Source organism: Tiliqua scincoides, chromosome 10, assembly GCF_035046505.1.
Source record: "Tiliqua scincoides isolate rTilSci1 chromosome 10, rTilSci1.hap2, whole genome shotgun sequence".
In the NCBI taxonomy this organism is placed as follows: Eukaryota; Metazoa; Chordata; class Lepidosauria; order Squamata; family Scincidae; genus Tiliqua; species Tiliqua scincoides.
In genome coordinates, this window is record NC_089830.1 from 25,194,722 (window position 1) to 25,212,545 (window position 17,824).

A 17,824-nucleotide genomic window follows, 5' to 3' on the forward strand; every position below is an offset into this window, starting at 1 on the left:
GCTGAAAGAAAAGCAATGAGCATAAGACCTTGCTGGATCATTTCTTTTTAACTTACAATTTTACTCCCTAGTCTTAAACTTCTGGGCATCAGAAGTCAAGTGGTGTAGCTATGCCATGTGGCACCCCAGGGCAAATGAAATTTAACACCCCCTCCCCTTAGACAGGCCTTCCAAGGGTTGGGGAAGCTGCGCAGTCTTCCCAACCCTCGGAAGGTTTGCCGCTTCCGGTTTTTGCAAAGTTCAGAAGTACATTTGTAAGGCTTCCAGGAGGCCTTGTAAGACCTTCTGTGGGTCGGGGAGGCTGCAGATGGCCTCCCCAGGCCTCAGAAGCCCCCCCCCCCTTATGTTCTCCAAGTGTGGAATCTGGGATAGATGCTCCCCCCAGCTCCCCTCTAGCAATACCACTTTAGAAATCCTTTCCAATCTTTTGCAAATCACTCAGAGATCTACGGCATATTATCAACTGCTTTAAGTTGTGAAGGGTCAGTTCCTTCATAGTTTCAGGACATGTGCTGGTTCCCCTTCAGCCACCCATACTCCTCACCCTAGCTAGATGAATGATTGGGCCTGCCCTCTAATGGAACCATAAGGACTAGAAACTTGTTTTTGTTATTTTGTTGTTTCAAAAATATTTTTGGTGAGATTCTTGCTCTTTTTCTCCTCTGGTTATGTTGTGACCTCAGCTTTTCCCATATCTGGATAAACATTCAAATGGTGTAGGTTCTCGGAAGGTGTGCCTACTCTGACAATTCCCCTTGTCTTTCCCCCACAGAGCTGTTGATCACAGAGCACGCCCACTTGCGGATGCTTCGGGTGCTGCTGGAGCTCTTCTACCAGCCCTTACTGATTGAGGGGTTCTTCGGGGAGGAAGACTTGGCAAACATCTTCCCCAGCCTGGAGGAGTTGATTGATGAACACAGTGAGAACATTGTGGGGGGGGGGGGAGGGCAAAATGGCACATTGAATGTTACAGGAATAGCTTGTCCACATTATATGACCTGAGCAGTGTTTTTCAACCAGTGGTATTTGCACCACCAGTGGTACTTGAGGTGGAGTCCAGTGGTATTTGCAGGACCCCCCATACCCTCACTGCCTGGCAGCAAGACCGGCAATGCAGTGCAATGCAACAAGCAGCAATAAGAGGCTCTGCTTGGCTTGGCAGGCAGAGCTCCAGTGTGCTCTTTTCATACACTCCAAAAAGCCTTCCTGTCCACCCTGAGCCTCTTACCAGTGTTTGTCACATTACACCTGGCCTCCCAATCCTGAAGTTACTGGTGATGATGACATCACCAGTCATTCCAATAGGTGGGCCGTGCAATGTGGTACAGTGGGGGACAAACATTGAGAAACACTAGTCTGGACAGCATTACCTAGGGTAATGCTGTATATTGGGGAGTGAAAGGCAAAGGGTGTAGACCCCACCTGATAGTTAGGTAAGGGACTGACATAGCCCCAAATGTGGGGAAGGTGCATTGTAGAGCCAGTGAGGAGGATTCATTGCCAAGGCAACAGAGACATTGTGCAGGAGCCATACAGTAGGCCAGAGTTAGGCTTTTTTGCTATAAAGGAAAAGCTCACCATCTGATGGCAGGAGCATGAAGTGCTGGTGTAAAGAAGTTTTGGGGGAGGGCGTTGAGTAACCTGGCTTGGGTTCTTGATTGGAGACTGGTCAAGCAAAGGTTTTGGAGCCCATAGAGTGATCTCCAAATGTGCTGGCTTATTTAAAGCAATGGCTTGATGCACACCTGCAGGAAGTAGGTGTTGTGTAAAAGAAAATAACTTTTCATGGTTATTTCCACTGGGTTATTGAACATATACAAGTTGGGCATCCCTTATCTGAAGTGCTTGGAACCAGAAGTGTTTTGCTTATCGAATTTTTCCATATCCAACTTTCCAGCATTGGTGCAGCTGCAATGCAACCTCAAAGTAAGGGAACAAATGTTTCCATACCTTGAGGAGGCCTCTGTGACTGCCTTCCCATCTCAGGATGTAGCGTGCAACCCATTGGCATGGCTGCACCGGCACTGGAAAATTGGATAGGATTGGGCCCTTAGGTTGTAGTACTGTCTTACTCCCTGGAAACCAGCATCTCTATTTATCACCAATATTCATTCTCTCTCAGGAGCATTTCTGGAGAACATGAAGAAGCTGAGAGAGGAAAACAATTCCCTTGTTTCTGAGATTGGAAACACTCTGCTTGCTCGGGTAAGAGCAGGAAGTAGAGCAACTTGGAAGGGACAGAACAACAACAAAAAAAAAAGATTGCCAGAGAGGGCTTTATTGCAGGGATCAGAGGTCAGACAGGGTGGTCAAAAGATGAGGACTGAAGTAGGACGTCTCAGAGAATGACTGGGATTTATTGTGCCCATATTGGTGCGTGTTCTTAGAGCGTAATCCTAACCAACTTTCCAGCACTGACATAGCTGTGCCAATGTGGTGTGCACTGCATCCTGCTGTGGGAGGCAGTCAAGGGAGGCCTCCTCAAGGTAAGGGTGTGCTTGTTACCTTACCTTGGGTCTGCATTGCGGCTAGGTCAGTGCTGGAATATTGGTTAAGGTTGCGCCCTTAGTTTCTCTCTCCTGTGGAAGAAGAGAGAGATACAAGATTTGAAATACTATTTTGGAAAAGGGGTGGATGTTTTAAACTCGAGGAATGGAAGGATAAAGGCTGGCAATGAGACCCACTAGAAACAGCCTCCTTGCTTTGGCCCCTCATCTGAGTTTTAACTTTCTGTGGAGACTCTCCAAAGGATACCACAAACCTTTGGTCAGACCCTTTACGTCTGGTAGTCATACATGGGAATGAAAGAACTGGCCTAAGTAGTATATGGTTGGCAACCTTCAGTCTCGAAAGACTATGGTATAAGCCTACAGCACCCGGTATTCCCAGGCGGTCTCCCATCCAAGTACTAACCAGGCCTGACCCTGCTTAGCTTCCGAGATCATGGTATAAGCCTACAGCACCCGGTATTCCCAAGTGATCTCCCATCCAAGTACTAACCAGGCCTGACCCTGCTTAGCTTCCGAGACCAGACGAGATCGGGCATGTGCATAGAGAAAGCGCTACCAAGGAAAAGGCAGGGAATAGAGAGGGCAATCTTAGGTTGACTATCTAAAGGAGACTAAGTGATGAGTGATATAGAGAGAATGGGACCACAGACACATTTGGAAGTGAGTATAAGAGGCCTAAATCGAAGAGGAGGAGAGAAAAAAATGTTTGGCAACCTTCAGTCTCGAAAGTCTATGGTATAAGCCTACAGCACCCGGTATTCCCAGGCGGTCTCCCATCCAAGTACTAACCAGGCCTGACCCTGCTTAGCTTCCAAGATCATGGTATAAGCCTACAGCACCCGGTATTCCCAAGTGATCTCCCATCCAAGTACTAACCAGGCCTGACCCTGCTTAGCTTCCGAGATCAGACGAGATCGGGCATATGCAGGATAACAATGTTTGCAAGCTAAATACATTTGAAGCTCTTTTAATGCTTCAAAAAGAGTGTTAGATAAAGCCTAGGTCCTTATTATTGGTGACATGCTATTCCCAGATCTGTAGTGGTTAAGCTCTTAGCTGGTTAGTGTTAGAGGAGATACCCTGGTGTTGGTAGTCAGGTAACTTTTATGTTCTTTCATGTGGTGTTGGGCTTTGTTAACCTTGATTCGAAAAACATTTTAAGCAGTATTCCCCAAGGGTTATTGCATGTGTGAACCAAGATCTATTATTTTTCTGAATAATTAAAAATGGAGACAAGATGGGCATAGAAATGGGTGAAAGGCTGAAGTTGTCTTGAATAGGGGTTGACACAAAAGCTTGAAGATCTTTCTATGTTGACCTCCTTGCTTAATATTTTCCTCAGTTTGATGGAGAAGAAGGAAAATGGTTCCAGAAAATCTCAGCCCGCTTTTGTAGTCGCCAGTCTTTTGCTCTTGAGCAGCTGAAAGCCAAGCAGAAGAAGGAACCCCGTTTCAACCAGTTTATTCAGGTAACGATGTCAACTAATCGCCTGCGGGAGTGTGTGGTTTCTGCTTTTTCATTTGAAATTTGCTGCAGAATTCAACAGCATCTCACCTTTCATTTTGAAAAGAGTGGTACAGATTTCTAGCCCCTGAAGTGCTGATCAAAGCTTGAAAAGGAATGAGCAATTCCGTTTTAGGGGGGTACACAGTTCCCCGAGACTTGCCATGATGTGCAGAAGCAGATTTATTTTTAAAATATATACAAATATACCTAATTCATTTAGACAGTTTTATTTGGCTTTTGTGGTACAAAATCTTCAAAATTTTTCCTTGCAGTGTTTGCATAGTCCTGGTGATGAGTTCCTACTTCCTTTCTCCCAAGTAATTTTCCTCTTTTGGGGTCATTTCACTCATCAGTCATTTACGCCCTTAGGAAGAAAGGAGCAAGTTTGGTTTGTTGTTAGACTGACCCTGTAAACTTGAAGCAAAGATGCACAGATCCGAAGCCCACCTGTTGCGGCTTTTCTTCTCTCTGTCTTCAGGAGGCCGAAAGCCAACCTCGGTGCCGGAGGCTGCAGCTAAAGGACATCATCCCCACTGAGATGCAGAGGCTCACCAAGTATCCATTGCTTCTTCACAACATTGCCAAATGCACTGGTGAGCCATCAGAGATGTGTGGGGAGGGAAGAGCTTGCTGTGGGTTTAGGGTAAGTGATGTGTGGCTAGTGCAGTGGGACACTGGTATGAGAAGGTGGGACAACTCCCTCAGTATGGAATATGAGTTATGCTATATTTTCCTTTTATTTATATATCTTTTATAGATTTTGAGCCCTTTCGGCAGGGGACCATTAAGTTAGTTGATTTTTTCTCTGTAAACTGCTTTGTGAACTTGTTTTGTTGAAAAGGTGTATATAAATAGTCTTCCTCCGTTACTGTTACCCCAGGAGTTCTCCTCTGTCTGCATATGTATAAAAGAGAGTTTGGCCATGCATGTTCCATGAGGGGGTAGTCCACTGCAAGTATCTTTCTCAGAGCTGTCAAAAATCTGGAGCCAACCCTGAGCTGAGCACCAGTTGGAGAATCACTGGGGCAGTATTGAAACGGAATCCTTATCAAGCACTCCTTTCTTCGTCCATGTTACAGAGGAGACTGAAGAGCGTGAGAAGGTGGAAAGGGCAGCTGACTGCTGTCGGCAGATCCTCAACCATGTCAACCAGGAGGTTCGCAACATGGAAAACTTCCTGGTAAGGGTCCCTCCTCTTGCTGCTAGTGTGTTTGCCTTTTGACAGCCACACTCTCTCCTTGCATCTTTTTTCACCAGGGGTCACAAATGTCAGCATGATTTACTAGCCAGACATTGATGTGTGTGCATACTCCCACATAACATTTGCTGCAGTGACACAGTCCACAGCTGTGAACCATGTTCCACCATGATTCTGCAGCAGTGGTGTCCCAGGTTCATCCCCTGCTTTCCTTGGGGAAAATGGTGATGGAAGTTTTCTCGTGGAAGGGTTGAGATCCATTGCCATAAAGAGTTGGACAGAATTGGGCTAGATGCAGCTTTGTATGTTCCAAACTGCGATCCTGTACTCAATTACACTAGCGTTGTGTGTTCCAATTTTAGTATATGTGCTGGTGAAGCAAGCATAAGTGTCATTCCTGTTAAACCCAACAGGGCTTACTCCTGCAGAGTTAAGGAGCCACACAAATACCCATGCACAAGCATTGCCAACCAGCTGCAGGTGGCTCCTGCAGCAGTTATGGGGTTAGAACTCTGCAGTTCTCCTGCAGCCCCAAGATCTCTTTCCTTCCTGACCTAATAGTTGCAAGCAGCCCCTGCTGGCCTCCTGCTGTGGGATCAATTTGACTGAAGTGGTAATCCCTTGAGGTCAATACGCTTAGGGCGTGCCTTACTGCACCATCTGCCCCTTAGGTAGTTTTTGGTTACCAGATTAAAAGATTCCTTCATTTTGATGACTTGCTTCAGTGCTTTTGCTCTCCACCCTTTTCCAGAAACTCAAAGATTATCAGCGTCGCTTGGATCTCTCCAACCTGAAGCAAAGCACCGATTCCATCCTGAGTGAATTTAGGGTGAGTTCCAACCCTTCACTCTTTCCACAGGCAGTAGAACTTCTGTAGCCAGAATGTCCCTCCTTTGGTCATAGCTTCTCTCCCATAGTAAGAAACTTCTCAGGGTGGACAACAAAGCCTGATAGAGCTTCTGTGCCTTTATTAATTTCACAAAAGACACAAATTCTACAACTATCATACTGCACAACATCACCTTCTCCCCCAGTCATGAGTTTGGTGAAGCAGACTTGAAAGACAGTGTCTTTGAAGCTTGGAATGGATTTTCTATTAGCGCTAAGTTCCACAGGACCTGAAATTGTCCTCTGCTGTTGGTTCTCTCCCTGTCTCTTGGTGTGTGTGTGTGTGAGATGTTAATGTATGTAAATGGCCAGCAATCTAACCAACTTCTTTCTGTAGAACTCGGACATCTCCTTAAAAAACCTTGTATATGAGGGGCCCTTGACGTGGCGTATCACCAAGGATAAAGCAGTAGGTAAGCTGATTTCTTCAGTGCCCAGGCTCTTGAGCCCTGTGCTGCCATTGGCACCAGGTGATGGGTGAGGTGGGCTACACTTGGGGGCAGGCCAAACTCTGGAACCTCTCTCTTTGATGCCAGAGGTTTGCACTGAAAGAACAATAAGGGGGGTGCCTCCACACATATGAAGAGGATGTTCTCTCATTGTGGAGTAATTGCACCCCTTCTCCTTCCTCCTTTGTAGGAGTCCTGGGACAGAGGGCTTCTGCTTTGCTCCTTGCTCCCTGGGCAATATGTTTGCCCCTCTCTGTGGGCCGTTTCCTTCCTTAATTCTTAAGTGATTCTCTTCACTCCAGAGCAGTGGAGATTGTGGATGAGGAATTGCACTGGGCTTGGCTAGCGATGCTCCTTTAGACTTGACTGGACCCTGGGCAGCTATCCAACTGTGTCATGCGCTTGCTGGCCAAGTTTGGAGCTAGTGGGTGTGGCATCTGTTAGTGGGTGTGGCTTGGAGTCTTTTCTTTGTTTTTTTAAAAAAGGCCTAATGTGACCAAGGGTTGGCAGCCAGGCTTGGACTGCATAAAGCTGATCTAACTTTTTCCCCCCTTAGTGTGCCTGTTTTCCTCTTCTTCTCATGTCTTCACTCCCACCCCCTGCTTTGTCCTTTTCAGATGTCCATGTTCTCTTGCTGGACGACATGCTTGTTCTCCTACAGAAGCAGGAAGAGCGCTTGGTCCTCAAATGTCACAGCCGCACTATCACCCCAACTCCCGATGGGAAGCAGATGTTAAGCCCCATCATCAAGCTGAATTCAGCCATGACTCGTGAAGTGGCCACAGGTGGGTGTTGGGGGAAGGACTGGTGAGACAGAGGCAGCCTCCAAATGTCTCCGTCTTGAACCCACATTCAGTGGGAGCAGTTTATGAGGAGGAAGCCATAGCTGGCAGCCATAGTGGAGGTGTAGAAGTCTCCAAGCTCAGTCTGACACCTCCATCTAATAAAGGGCCTCTAGTTGTCAGTCTCAGGAACTCATCTGCTTCCTAGTATAAGTGCAAAAAGTTGCACTGTGTGTACCAGTACAGCCCACCCACTGCTAAGATAGTTTTGCTCAGCCACAGGTAAAAGTTAGGAAGGTAGTCTTGACTTAACCATCCACCACTCTGCTTAAGTCTTGAATCCATTTTTTTTAAAGAAAAGGGTGAAAAATGCAGATACTGCTTGATATTTTAAATCTAAAGTTCTGCTAAAAGCAGTATCCAGTTTCTGCTATTGGAATGAATTACGTGACTGTAGAAGCATTTTCCTTCCCTCTTTGCCTGTATCCAGGGCTGTGATTGTGTGTCTGTACAAAGTACACAACTTTGCATAATTTCTTTTATTTTGCATTTACAGTATAGTTTAATGGTGGGGTAGGGGAACTACTGGCTGTTAAAAGAGTATTTCCATTTTTCTTCTATTTGTGACCTAGATTTGGGTCAAAGCTCTCTAGTAACCAAATATATGATTGGAGATTTGTGAGAAGGTGGAAAAGGGCACCTTCCTCCTCTTGCTGATTCTCCCTGCGTACTTCTTTCTTTCCTCTTAGACCACAAAGCCTTCTATGTGCTCTGCAGCTGGGAGAACTCGGCTCAGATCTACGAGCTGGTGGCCCAGACCGTGTCAGAAAGGAAGATGTAAGAAGTTGGGGCAGGGAGGGAGGGATTCCTGGGTTGGGAAATGGGAGGGGAGAAAATGGAACACTGCAGCTGGAACAGAGCTGGGGTGGGTGGCTTAGTGATGGTGGGTATCTTCTCAATTTGAGAGGCCTTTGGCAAAGTGTGAAGGTGGGGGGGGGGCAATAAATGTAGCTTCCTTTGAGCCAAGGCTGATCCTTGGAGTTACGTGAAGCCAGTAATTCAAGTATCCCTCAAAGCCACTAGTGGCAGCCTCAGCTCAGTCTGGTGTTTTGGAGCAAGGCCTCCAGACCAGCTTAAGACCCAGACCCTCTTTGTAAAGCAGTTACCTATTTTAGGATGTATCTGATGACTTCCCTTTGTCCTGTTGTAGCTGGTGCAGTGTGATCAGTGACACTGCTGGGTGTTTGAAACTTCCCAGTAGTAAACAGCGTCTCTCAGTGCCACGGGCTCCGCCACATAGCCCAGGCTGGTGAGTATGGTGTGATCAAGATGGGACAGGTATGGTGGAGGAAGCTTAGAAGAAGAGGACCAGAAGCCAGTAGGACTTTGATGCAAGGATTGCCTAAACATTTGTGGTTCACCATCAGTCAAAGGACTCTACATAGTAAAGTCCTGGAACATCAAAAGCTCATCCAGACCACTGAGATCAGGTGCCGTCAAGGTCAGCAGGAACCTCAGTTAAATAAAACCCTTCTCCAAAATGATGCTAAAATCATGACATAAAAATGTGCCAGAAGGGAAACTCCCAAGATGGCAGGCAGCTGGAAAGGTGCATGGCAGTTCTTAGTGTAGGCTACAGTTGTATACTAGCATACTACTTCTAGTTTATTAGCTCTTCGTATAGACTACAGGAGAATGTACAAAACTCAGACAGGCCCTTGCCAAAGCACATTGGCCCTTCCCAGCCGCCCTGGGTGCCCTTCGAGGAGAAAGGCGGAACACAAATCAAATAAATAAATAAATTGCCTGGGATCCCAAGCCACAAACCTCCCTGCTGAAGCAAAAAGGGGGAGCAAGAAACTCCCCAGTATGATGATACTCATGATACTGGGAAACTGTTGGGCTGACACTTCTACTCACAGCACTTCTTTCTCTTCCTCCAATAGCTACTCAGAGGGGCTGCTGGCTGGGACGGAGAACGGCAGCTCCCTCAAATCAGAAGGTGAGTTTTATGTCCAGTGATTTGGAACTGTGGCTGGGATTTCAGGAGCAGTGGCAGGAAGGGAGTGGGGGAAAGGAGGAGAGGAGCTCATGGCTGTTTGCTGGGCTCAGAGGCTTTTGGGAGAGGATGTTGGGAGATCTAGGAACATTACTCTGATCTTTTGCTCTTTCAAACCAGAACGAGAGAAAGATGGGTCATTAGAAGGGGATTTTGAAGAACAGAAGCCAAGTAAGGCTTTGGAGGAGTTTGTGGCGGACGTACTGCCTTTTTACAAGCCTCAGCCTGATGGACAGGGTGCCTTGGCAGCCGCAGCGCAGGAGAGAAGTGCGTAACCCTAACCCTTTCCCCCACATCTCTGCTGAGACTGACTCTTTCTTCAAGAGAGCAACACATCCTCACCCAAGGATATAACCTCATAGACAACTTCTGTCTTTACAGTACTGGCACTGAAGAGGCTACTTCAGGTATCGGAGGAAGTAGATATTCCCTTCCCAGCAGAGCGCCCAGACTGCCCCCCCGAGAACGGGAACCTCCGTGAGGGGGAAGAGGAAGAAGAGTGGGGTTTGGGTCACAGGACCAAGACGGAGAGGCACCAAAAAGAGGGTATGAAAAAGTCATGCTGGGAAACTTGGGACTGAAGAGGAGAGAGGCACGGGGAAGATATTGGACTGGTAGCTTTAGAGATATTATTCGGGGGGGGGGGAATGAGGCATGGATTTGTATAATGGTAAGGGCTGCATTTGGAAGTTTATCAGAGATAGAAGAGTGAATTTAATGGGAACATTTTGGGTTGGAAGAATGAGGTAAGCACGGTTTGTGAAAACAGATGCCAGGCATAACACTCAAAATATTTGTCTCCAACAGGAGGTACCCCAAATGGCCCTCAGGACACCGAGTGGAGCTCCGACCACCTACATAGGGAAGGACTTGGTTCCCCTATCTTTCTGTCCCACCAGCAGTTAGATGGGGTGAAACATCACTTGCGGCTTCTAGAGGATGCAGTTCAGAGTTTGAAGGTGAGAGAAGGTTGTGGGGACCCAGAAACTCCACATTGCGTGCTCTGAATAGACTGTCAGTTTTTTGTTCGTTTGATCATGGAGTATAACTTTGACCTCCAGTTTTTGAATTTGTACAGATGTTGAAATATTTTTGAAAGCACTAGTTAGGTTGATGGTGAGTGGAAAGAGGAAACAAGTGTGTGTGAGTTTTGTTGTTATTGTTTTGGTGGTAGTGAGATGGGGAGTGAGCACATAGATCAAGACCCATGTTAGGATTGAGAGTGGAGAAAAGGGTAGGTGGATCTATGTGGGCCCGCCCCCTGAACACCGCAGTCCCCACCCACAAGACCATTAGCACTTTATAGTTTTCAGTAAAAAAGCAAAGACTTCTGTGCTGCATTCATGAAAACTATAAACTTATGCAGGCTGTGAACTACAGGTCCCTATTCTGCTTGTGAAATATTGACCACCCTCACATAACATCTCTGCTGTAGTCTTGGTTAGAGAAACCAAGAATAATAATAATAATAATAATAATAACAGGTATTTATATACCGCCTATCTTGGTCTTTATTCAAGACTTTATTCAAGGCGGTTTACATAGGCAGGCTTTATTTAAATCCCTTATTAAATAGGGTTTTTTACAATTGAAAGAAGGTTCTTTCTTTCAAGAACCACTACATTCAGGTGTTTCATTCCGATCTGGCTTCACATTCTGGCCTCCATCCTCCCACGCTCAGAGCAGATGGAATAGCTCGGCTTCAGCTTGTCAGCTGCTTCAAGGTCGCACGGTGCCGCTGGCCTCGAACTGGCGACCTTGTGGATGTTATCTTCAGGCAGACGGAGGCTCTGCCCTCTAGACCAGACTTCCTGCACTGATGCAATGCATTCTGTTCAGAGTGTCTAGTCTTAAATTCAGCTAATTTGGCAGAATGAATCTCTTGCTGCAACCCCTTGGGTTCTGCCCTATTTGGGAAAGTCCAGGAGGACACCATTTCTCCCTCTTTGTCTTCGTCTCCATTGTTCCCGCTCCACCCTTTTGGAGATATTTCTCAATATGTTTCTGTCTCATACTAGGATATTGAAGCAGATTTTTGGCGCCTGCAGCACCTGATGGGCAAATTCAAACTGTCTCAACAGTCCAGTTTCACATGAAGCTTGACCTGGCAGAAAAGGTAATGCTGGGTGGGGAAGCAGGCCGACACTGGGGTTCCTAGTCTGTCTTCTACTGAAAAATGTTCTCAGTTGAACTACCCTCTGAAAGAGGAATGGCCACTTCATTGGGGAGTCAGGGCCAGAGAAGAGCCTGGCAACCTCTTTATAACCGTTGCAGCTGCCCCACTCCAAAGGAGTCACACACAGGCTCCTGGAGTAGGTTGTCTTCTGTTGCCATCTGTGTAGCTGATTACGTGCTTATCCCACCCTCCCTCCAAGAGCTTAGGGCAGTTTACATGCTTTCTCTCCTTCCACCTTTTATCCTCACAAAAACCCTGTGAGGTAGGGCAGGCCACAGATAGTGACTGGCTCAGACCCACCGAGTGAGCTTCTTGTCTGAGCACAGATTTGAAATACACTTCTATCTACTATACTGCACTGTCCTCTCATGTAAACCTATTAGGGGTTATAATCTATTCAAGGGGGTTTCTACCATGTTGGAATAAGTCATGTTGCATACCTTTTGTTCTTGCACCTGCTGGGACTTGGAGGGGGGAATTCTTAGGCTGCCACTGTGGGGCTGGCAACACCTATATAAGGAATCTTCCCCTCAGCTGCTTCCCCACAGAGAGTTTCCTTGGGCTCATTTGGAATGGGCTGGTCTTGAACAAGCTAATCTGGACCAGTTCATGCCTGACTGACCCAATTCATTCCAGCTTGGCCCAATAAAACTCAGACTTGGCTAGTAAATGGAAGAAGACAGTATGAATTGAAGCAGCAGAAATTATGAGCTGGGCCTGAATTTTGGTTTGATCTCAACTCATCATGGATTCTGGTGTTTCATACTAGAGAAGATTCTTCCTAATTCTGAACTCCAGCAGTATTTAAGAGTCACCACCATTTTTGCTATTTGTATTAATGGCCTTTTTGTCTTGGTTATTTTTGCCTCTCTAGGCACATCCCAAGCAAGGACGAAGAATCTTCTGTGGCAACTGCCCTCTCCTGCCAGATGGTTCTTCCCCAACATCAGCAACCAAATGGGACCTTTGCTGCTTTTTGTATAGAGGACTTGTAGTGTAGGGAGAGATTCTGGAGTCGTATATATATATATGTCTAGACCACACTATAGGGGGCCATATTTAGAAGTCAGGGAGATTAGTGGCATAAGGTTGTAAGATGTCAGCCTTCCTGAGCAGGTGGGGACTGGCAGTTTCATCAGGTTTAAAAAGGTGCTCCGGGGTGTGTACCCTTTTTCTTTAGTTTTCTTTAAAGGAGAAGTTGTGGTGATGATTCTAATGAGGGACAGGTTAAAAATGAAGTTGTGATTGCTTGCTGGTAGACCAAAGATGGGAGCAGGGTAGTAGCTTTTGAGCTCCCGGAAGAGCAGCGTTATCTGGCTGGGCTCATAGCAGTGGCCACATAACTGGGCCTCTTGTCTTCTAAAAGTGGCTAGCCAGGCACCTCAGGGAAGGCTCTCAAGGAGGGCATGATAGTAGTATCTACCCTGCCCCACCTCATTTGTTAGTCTTCCATTTCTGGTGATGTAGGTCAGCTAGAGGCATATCATTACTCATGCCCACTGATGAATTTTATATTCAATATATGCATATGACCCTTAGAAAAGAAAGTCATGAATGATAATAGCAACCCTTCAGCCGTCCTTTCCTTTCCTGCCAGTCTCCTTGTCCTGACACTCCTTCTCTTTAACCAATTTCGGTCCTAGAGGCAGCAAACCTTTGCCAACTTGAAACTGGTGCTCCCTCCAGACCCCATTGTGGATTGCAGCCTGGCACTCAGATCTGAGCACTTTAAGTGGATTACATCAGCGATGTCGCAATCATTGAACGGGTCTAAGTAGGCAGATAAATAGATTTTGAGAAGGGAAAAGAGAGGAAGGAAGGAAAAATGGGTCCCATTTTCCAGTTAGGTCAAGGGCATGAACCTGAAGGAAGTAGTTTTCAGACATTGCTCTGGAGTACAGTCATGTTCCCTGGAAGCTTATCAGTGCTTCCTTGATAAATATATTGATAATGGTAGACAAACTTCCCTAAAAGCGAACTGGTCCATCACCCCAATCTTGCCATGCAAGGTGCACCTGCAGGACTGTGTACTAAGTTAATCATCTCAGGCAAAGCGATACTTCACAATCCCAGCAAGTTCCCGCCTTAGCCTTAGTGTACCCTGTAGACCATGCCGCATAATCCTTTGCAATGTGCAAAATTCCACAGCAGGTGATCCTTACTGTGGAAAGTTTGAAATTGTTGCCTTTGGGGGAAAACCCCAACTAGTGTTCTCCTTTGCTTCCTTCTTTCTTCACCACAAGTCTCAAGGAATCCAAAGCTTCTTGAGGTTAAATACTTACTCTGTGCTTACCAGGGGGTATCTTAACAATTAGTCTACAGTATTCACACATCCCAGGAATTGCATGGGTTTTAGCCATGAACTTTGCAATGAAACTGTCACCGATATAGCTTGTGAAAACTAAAGAAAACCCATGAGATTTTCATGGGGGATAAGTGGAGTTGCATCTGTGCCAACATACTACCTTCTCTCTGCCCTTTTGTGATTTGCTGTTCCACGAAACAGACAGCAGATGGAGCCATGTCATTAAATACCTGGCACACCTATGCTCCCTATATCTGGCCATTGGGGTTTTTGGCTTTTGCAGCATTTTGAAGGAAGAGGGTAGCAAAGCACCTATTCCTTCTCTGAGCCGCTCTTGGTTGCATATTGCAATGAGCTGCTTTGCTTGGAGTAAGGAGGGCTTTTGTCACTTCTGTTGGGTTTGAGAGAGAGAGAGCATTCTTAACCCTTTTGTTTTGCTACCTCTGGTTACTCTTTTGCTGCACCACAGCCCCACCACTTACCTGTATCCTGCATGCCTTCTGATTTTGTCTAATTTGGAGGGTTGTGTGGTGGTTGCTAGGCAACCACAGTGTGCTTCCATCTTCCTTTGGAAAAAAAATCCAACTACTAGTGGTGGACCAGGGTATCAATGTGGGTGACATGGGAGTTCATAGAAGGAAAGTGGGGCTGGTCTGATCTGGTGTCAGTGTCATGGTGGGAAAGGAGAAGAAGAGTGATGGAAGTTCAGATAGAGTGGGGAGGAGGAGAACCCCAAGAGGGAAACAAAGGAAAGGGGGCAGACCCCAGGTGGAGTAGGTAAGCTAGCAAATCCAGACCTCCTTCTGTGTTGTCAGAGGCTGAACTACTTGTACACATCCCACTTCTTCTAAGTGCCTTTATATTTGTTGATAATGTGCTTTGTATTTTTAAGATAACTTGTATTTTTCTGGGATATTTTTGTACACACACACACACACACACACACACAAATAACTTTGACTCCCTTAGCTGGGACAGCAAACAAAGAAACCCAGGGCTTCTTACATAGAGTGGTATTATATATGTATACATATATATATAAGCATTCAGGGGTTTTTTGTCTGTTACTGTACAAAGAGTATAAACCAATTTATTCAGAGAGAAAGAGTGTGACTCCAACCCCTTTCTTGGCTTTCCAGTATTATGGAATGTATGATAGCATCTACCAAATCCGTTACTGTCAGAAAGGGGTATTCTTAAGTCATACTTTAAAAGTCTGGATTAAATAGTCCAGGATAAAAAAATAAAAGTTAAAAAGCCAGTCCACAGGATCCATTTCCGCAGTTTCTGACATTGTTCCCAATCACTGCATTACTCATTAGAGAACATTCTCAAGATTGCATTGTATGGATTAGCATGTCCTGTACGGTAGCTACTACTTGTTCTATATGTACAAAAGTGCCAGCCATTTTTCTGTTTGTTTCTGGCCTTAGACGTTTACTGCCTCATCTTGCACAGAAAGCAAAGGCAGAAAGCCAATTGTTTTCTTTTTGTAGATTCATAGGAAGAACATGTGTGCCACTGTAGATGCAGAATCTGGCATTCTCAGAATTGCCAATGATAAGGCATAAAACCAACATTTAGGTTCCAGACCTTACGAAAGTGGAAGGAAACAACAATGGCCCTTGGGTGAAATTTGGAAGTCTAACATAGGACTTGCAGAGGGCCATTTCAGAGTCCTGTGCATCTCCGTGTTTTTTTTCCCATTCATCACCCAGGCCTTCACCCTGGTGAAGACTGCTTAAGAATCCTTTGGAAGACAGAATAAAACAATAGAAAACAAAACTATTTTAACATTTCCTAGCTTGTTGTGATTATAAAATCTAGTTCCCTCTGTGTTGCCTCTGCCTAAAGAGTACATGTCTTCCTTGTCAAATTGAATTCAGCCAGCTTTAGAAAATGGCAAGTATCTTCCTCCCCACCAAGAATGATGGGAAATGTAATGTACCATTTTCAGTGCAACAACCTAGGAGTAAATTTTAGGAAGGGATGAGTTCCCCGACTGTTCCTTTTCTATGGATACATAAGTGGCCAAGCAATATTATTCCCCACTGCCCTTTCTCTGATCCACATCTGGTGAATTCCCTCAACTCTGTGTTGGCCCAAGACCTCCCAGTGCCTGAGTCAGTATGCCAAATGTTACCCCTCCCCCTACCTGATGGTGTGCCAGCTTCTGTTCATTCAACACTCTGGCCTAGTGATTCTCAAACTTTTAGCACCGGGACCCACTTTTTAGAATGAGAATTTGTTGGGACCCACTGGAAGTGATGTCATGACCAGAAGTGATAACATCAAACAGCAAACTTTTTAACAATCCTAGGCTCCAATCCTACCCACGCTTACTTAGGAACCAGTCCCATTTACTATCATTGTTAAAAGCATATACATAATAGCCTGTTAAAAGTATAGATCTGTAAAATTCCCCAAATGCAGTCACATACTGTGGGAGCATGAAGTCTATTAAAAATAAAATACTGAAATGACCCGCCTAGTGGGTCCTGACTCACAGTTTGCGAAACACTACTCTAGCCCACTGCTCTCCTCTCCTCCACACTTCTGCTCTGTTCCTTTTCTAGGTCAGGAAGTGGGAGGAGGGTGTTCAGTGGAGACAAGTGGATGAACCGAATTAGGTGCCTCCTGATGCCTGGTGTGACCAATTCAGTTGGCCTCAGGGATGGGCTGCCCCTGTGCTGACCTACACCTGTTTAATCCCATATCCCTTGAGATGGAATGCCATTACAATCACTAACTGGAGCTGACTGGCTGTGCCTTTTATTCAAACAAACAAACCACCCCTTTGAAAAAGTGACACAAATCAGAGCTTGCATTAGGCTTAATTCTTCCCAGCTGTGTGCACAAAAGGAAACTACCAAAGACTGGCTAATCCGTGGTGAAAGATCTTGAGAATGCTCTTGCAGTGGCCAGAATTAACCCACTTCTGTGTGACAGTTGCTTTTTGGATTTTGGCTCAGGTAGGAGTGAAGGCCCTTTCCACTCAACAGGTTTTCTGATGGGGATTGCAGGTGGGCATATTGATCAGTGGAAATGCCCCTTTCTTCCAGAGATGGGGTATTGGTTGGAGTTAAGATCTGTATATGTTAGAATGGAAGGCAGCATGGGGGAGAGAAGAGGACCAACAAACATCCCATCCCTCCTGAGGACTGTGTCTCTCATTCTCATCTTTCTTCTCACCCTTTGTTTTTAAAGGAAAGTTGAAGGCCTTGTGTATGTTGAGAGAGGGTTAAAAGAATGTGTAGGAGTGGAGAGTGACTGGACTGAGCCAAGAGTACTTTTATAAGATGCCAAATTAAAATATATATTAATCATAGCTGCCAATGTCTTTGCTTTTGGAATTTACCTTCTCCTCCACTGTTTCCTTTTAATTTTTCATTTATTTGGTTCTTGTTATATTTTTATCTTTCCCTTTCTCCCACAGATCTTGCAGCAGCATAAGGTCAGTTGCCAAGATCTGATCACCTTGAATACTATCCAGGCTTAGCTCAGATTTGTTGGTACTGCCATATTGACTCTTAGGAGGAACTGTGGCCAAAGGTATTGATTACTGCCTTTTCAAATTGTAACAATTGCAGGACACACACACACACACCTTAAATATCACCTTAAATATCATTCCCCCTTACCGTAATACTGTAAGGGAACCGTAATACTGTGAGGGATGGTGTTTGCTGTTAGTAATCTCTAAGAAATCTCTCTTGGTACTTTATCATGCTATAGTTCCCAGGATTCTTTGGTCAAAGCCATACTAGCTGAAATAGTATACAACTGGTGTGGGTTTGTAGTGTAGATATACCTAAAAGTGATGGATTTTCCTTACACAGGAATAAAAAGCCAAGAGGAAGATGAGGAACTTGAACAGTGTTCAGATTACATGGGAGGGAGGGCCTGGTTACCTTAAATACTGTTAGTGGGAGTCTAAGAGGGGGATCATGG

At 45.5% G+C, this 17,824-nt stretch overlaps 1 protein-coding gene and 1 pseudogene across 4 annotated transcripts in view; one reads left to right on the plus strand and one right to left on the minus strand.

Moving 5' to 3' along the window:
- Window positions 1-17,201, plus strand: part of ARHGEF1 (Rho guanine nucleotide exchange factor 1) — a 44,401-nt gene extending 27,200 nt beyond the window's left edge. For all 4 annotated transcript variants that reach the window (XM_066638193.1, XM_066638192.1, XM_066638194.1 and 1 more), the window contains 16 exons: window positions 773-919; window positions 2,123-2,205; window positions 3,853-3,978; window positions 4,495-4,609; window positions 5,096-5,196; window positions 5,966-6,043; window positions 6,440-6,515; window positions 7,169-7,336; window positions 8,083-8,170; window positions 8,544-8,642; window positions 9,280-9,335; window positions 9,513-9,659; window positions 9,774-9,938; window positions 10,200-10,351; window positions 11,411-11,508; window positions 12,443-17,201. In XM_066638193.1, coding sequence (XP_066494290.1) covers window positions 773-919; window positions 2,123-2,205; window positions 3,853-3,978; window positions 4,495-4,609; window positions 5,096-5,196; window positions 5,966-6,043; window positions 6,440-6,515; window positions 7,169-7,336; window positions 8,083-8,170; window positions 8,544-8,642; window positions 9,280-9,335; window positions 9,513-9,659; window positions 9,774-9,938; window positions 10,200-10,351; window positions 11,411-11,488 — 1,679 coding nt within the window. In that variant the 3' untranslated portion in view covers window positions 11,489-11,508; window positions 12,443-17,201. The remainder of the gene's footprint in view (window positions 1-772; window positions 920-2,122; window positions 2,206-3,852; window positions 3,979-4,494; window positions 4,610-5,095; window positions 5,197-5,965; window positions 6,044-6,439; window positions 6,516-7,168; window positions 7,337-8,082; window positions 8,171-8,543; window positions 8,643-9,279; window positions 9,336-9,512; window positions 9,660-9,773; window positions 9,939-10,199; window positions 10,352-11,410; window positions 11,509-12,442) is intronic.
- On the minus strand, window positions 3,338-3,457 carry LOC136662080 (5S ribosomal RNA; annotated as a pseudogene).
- Window positions 17,202-17,824: the final 623 nt, after the last annotated feature.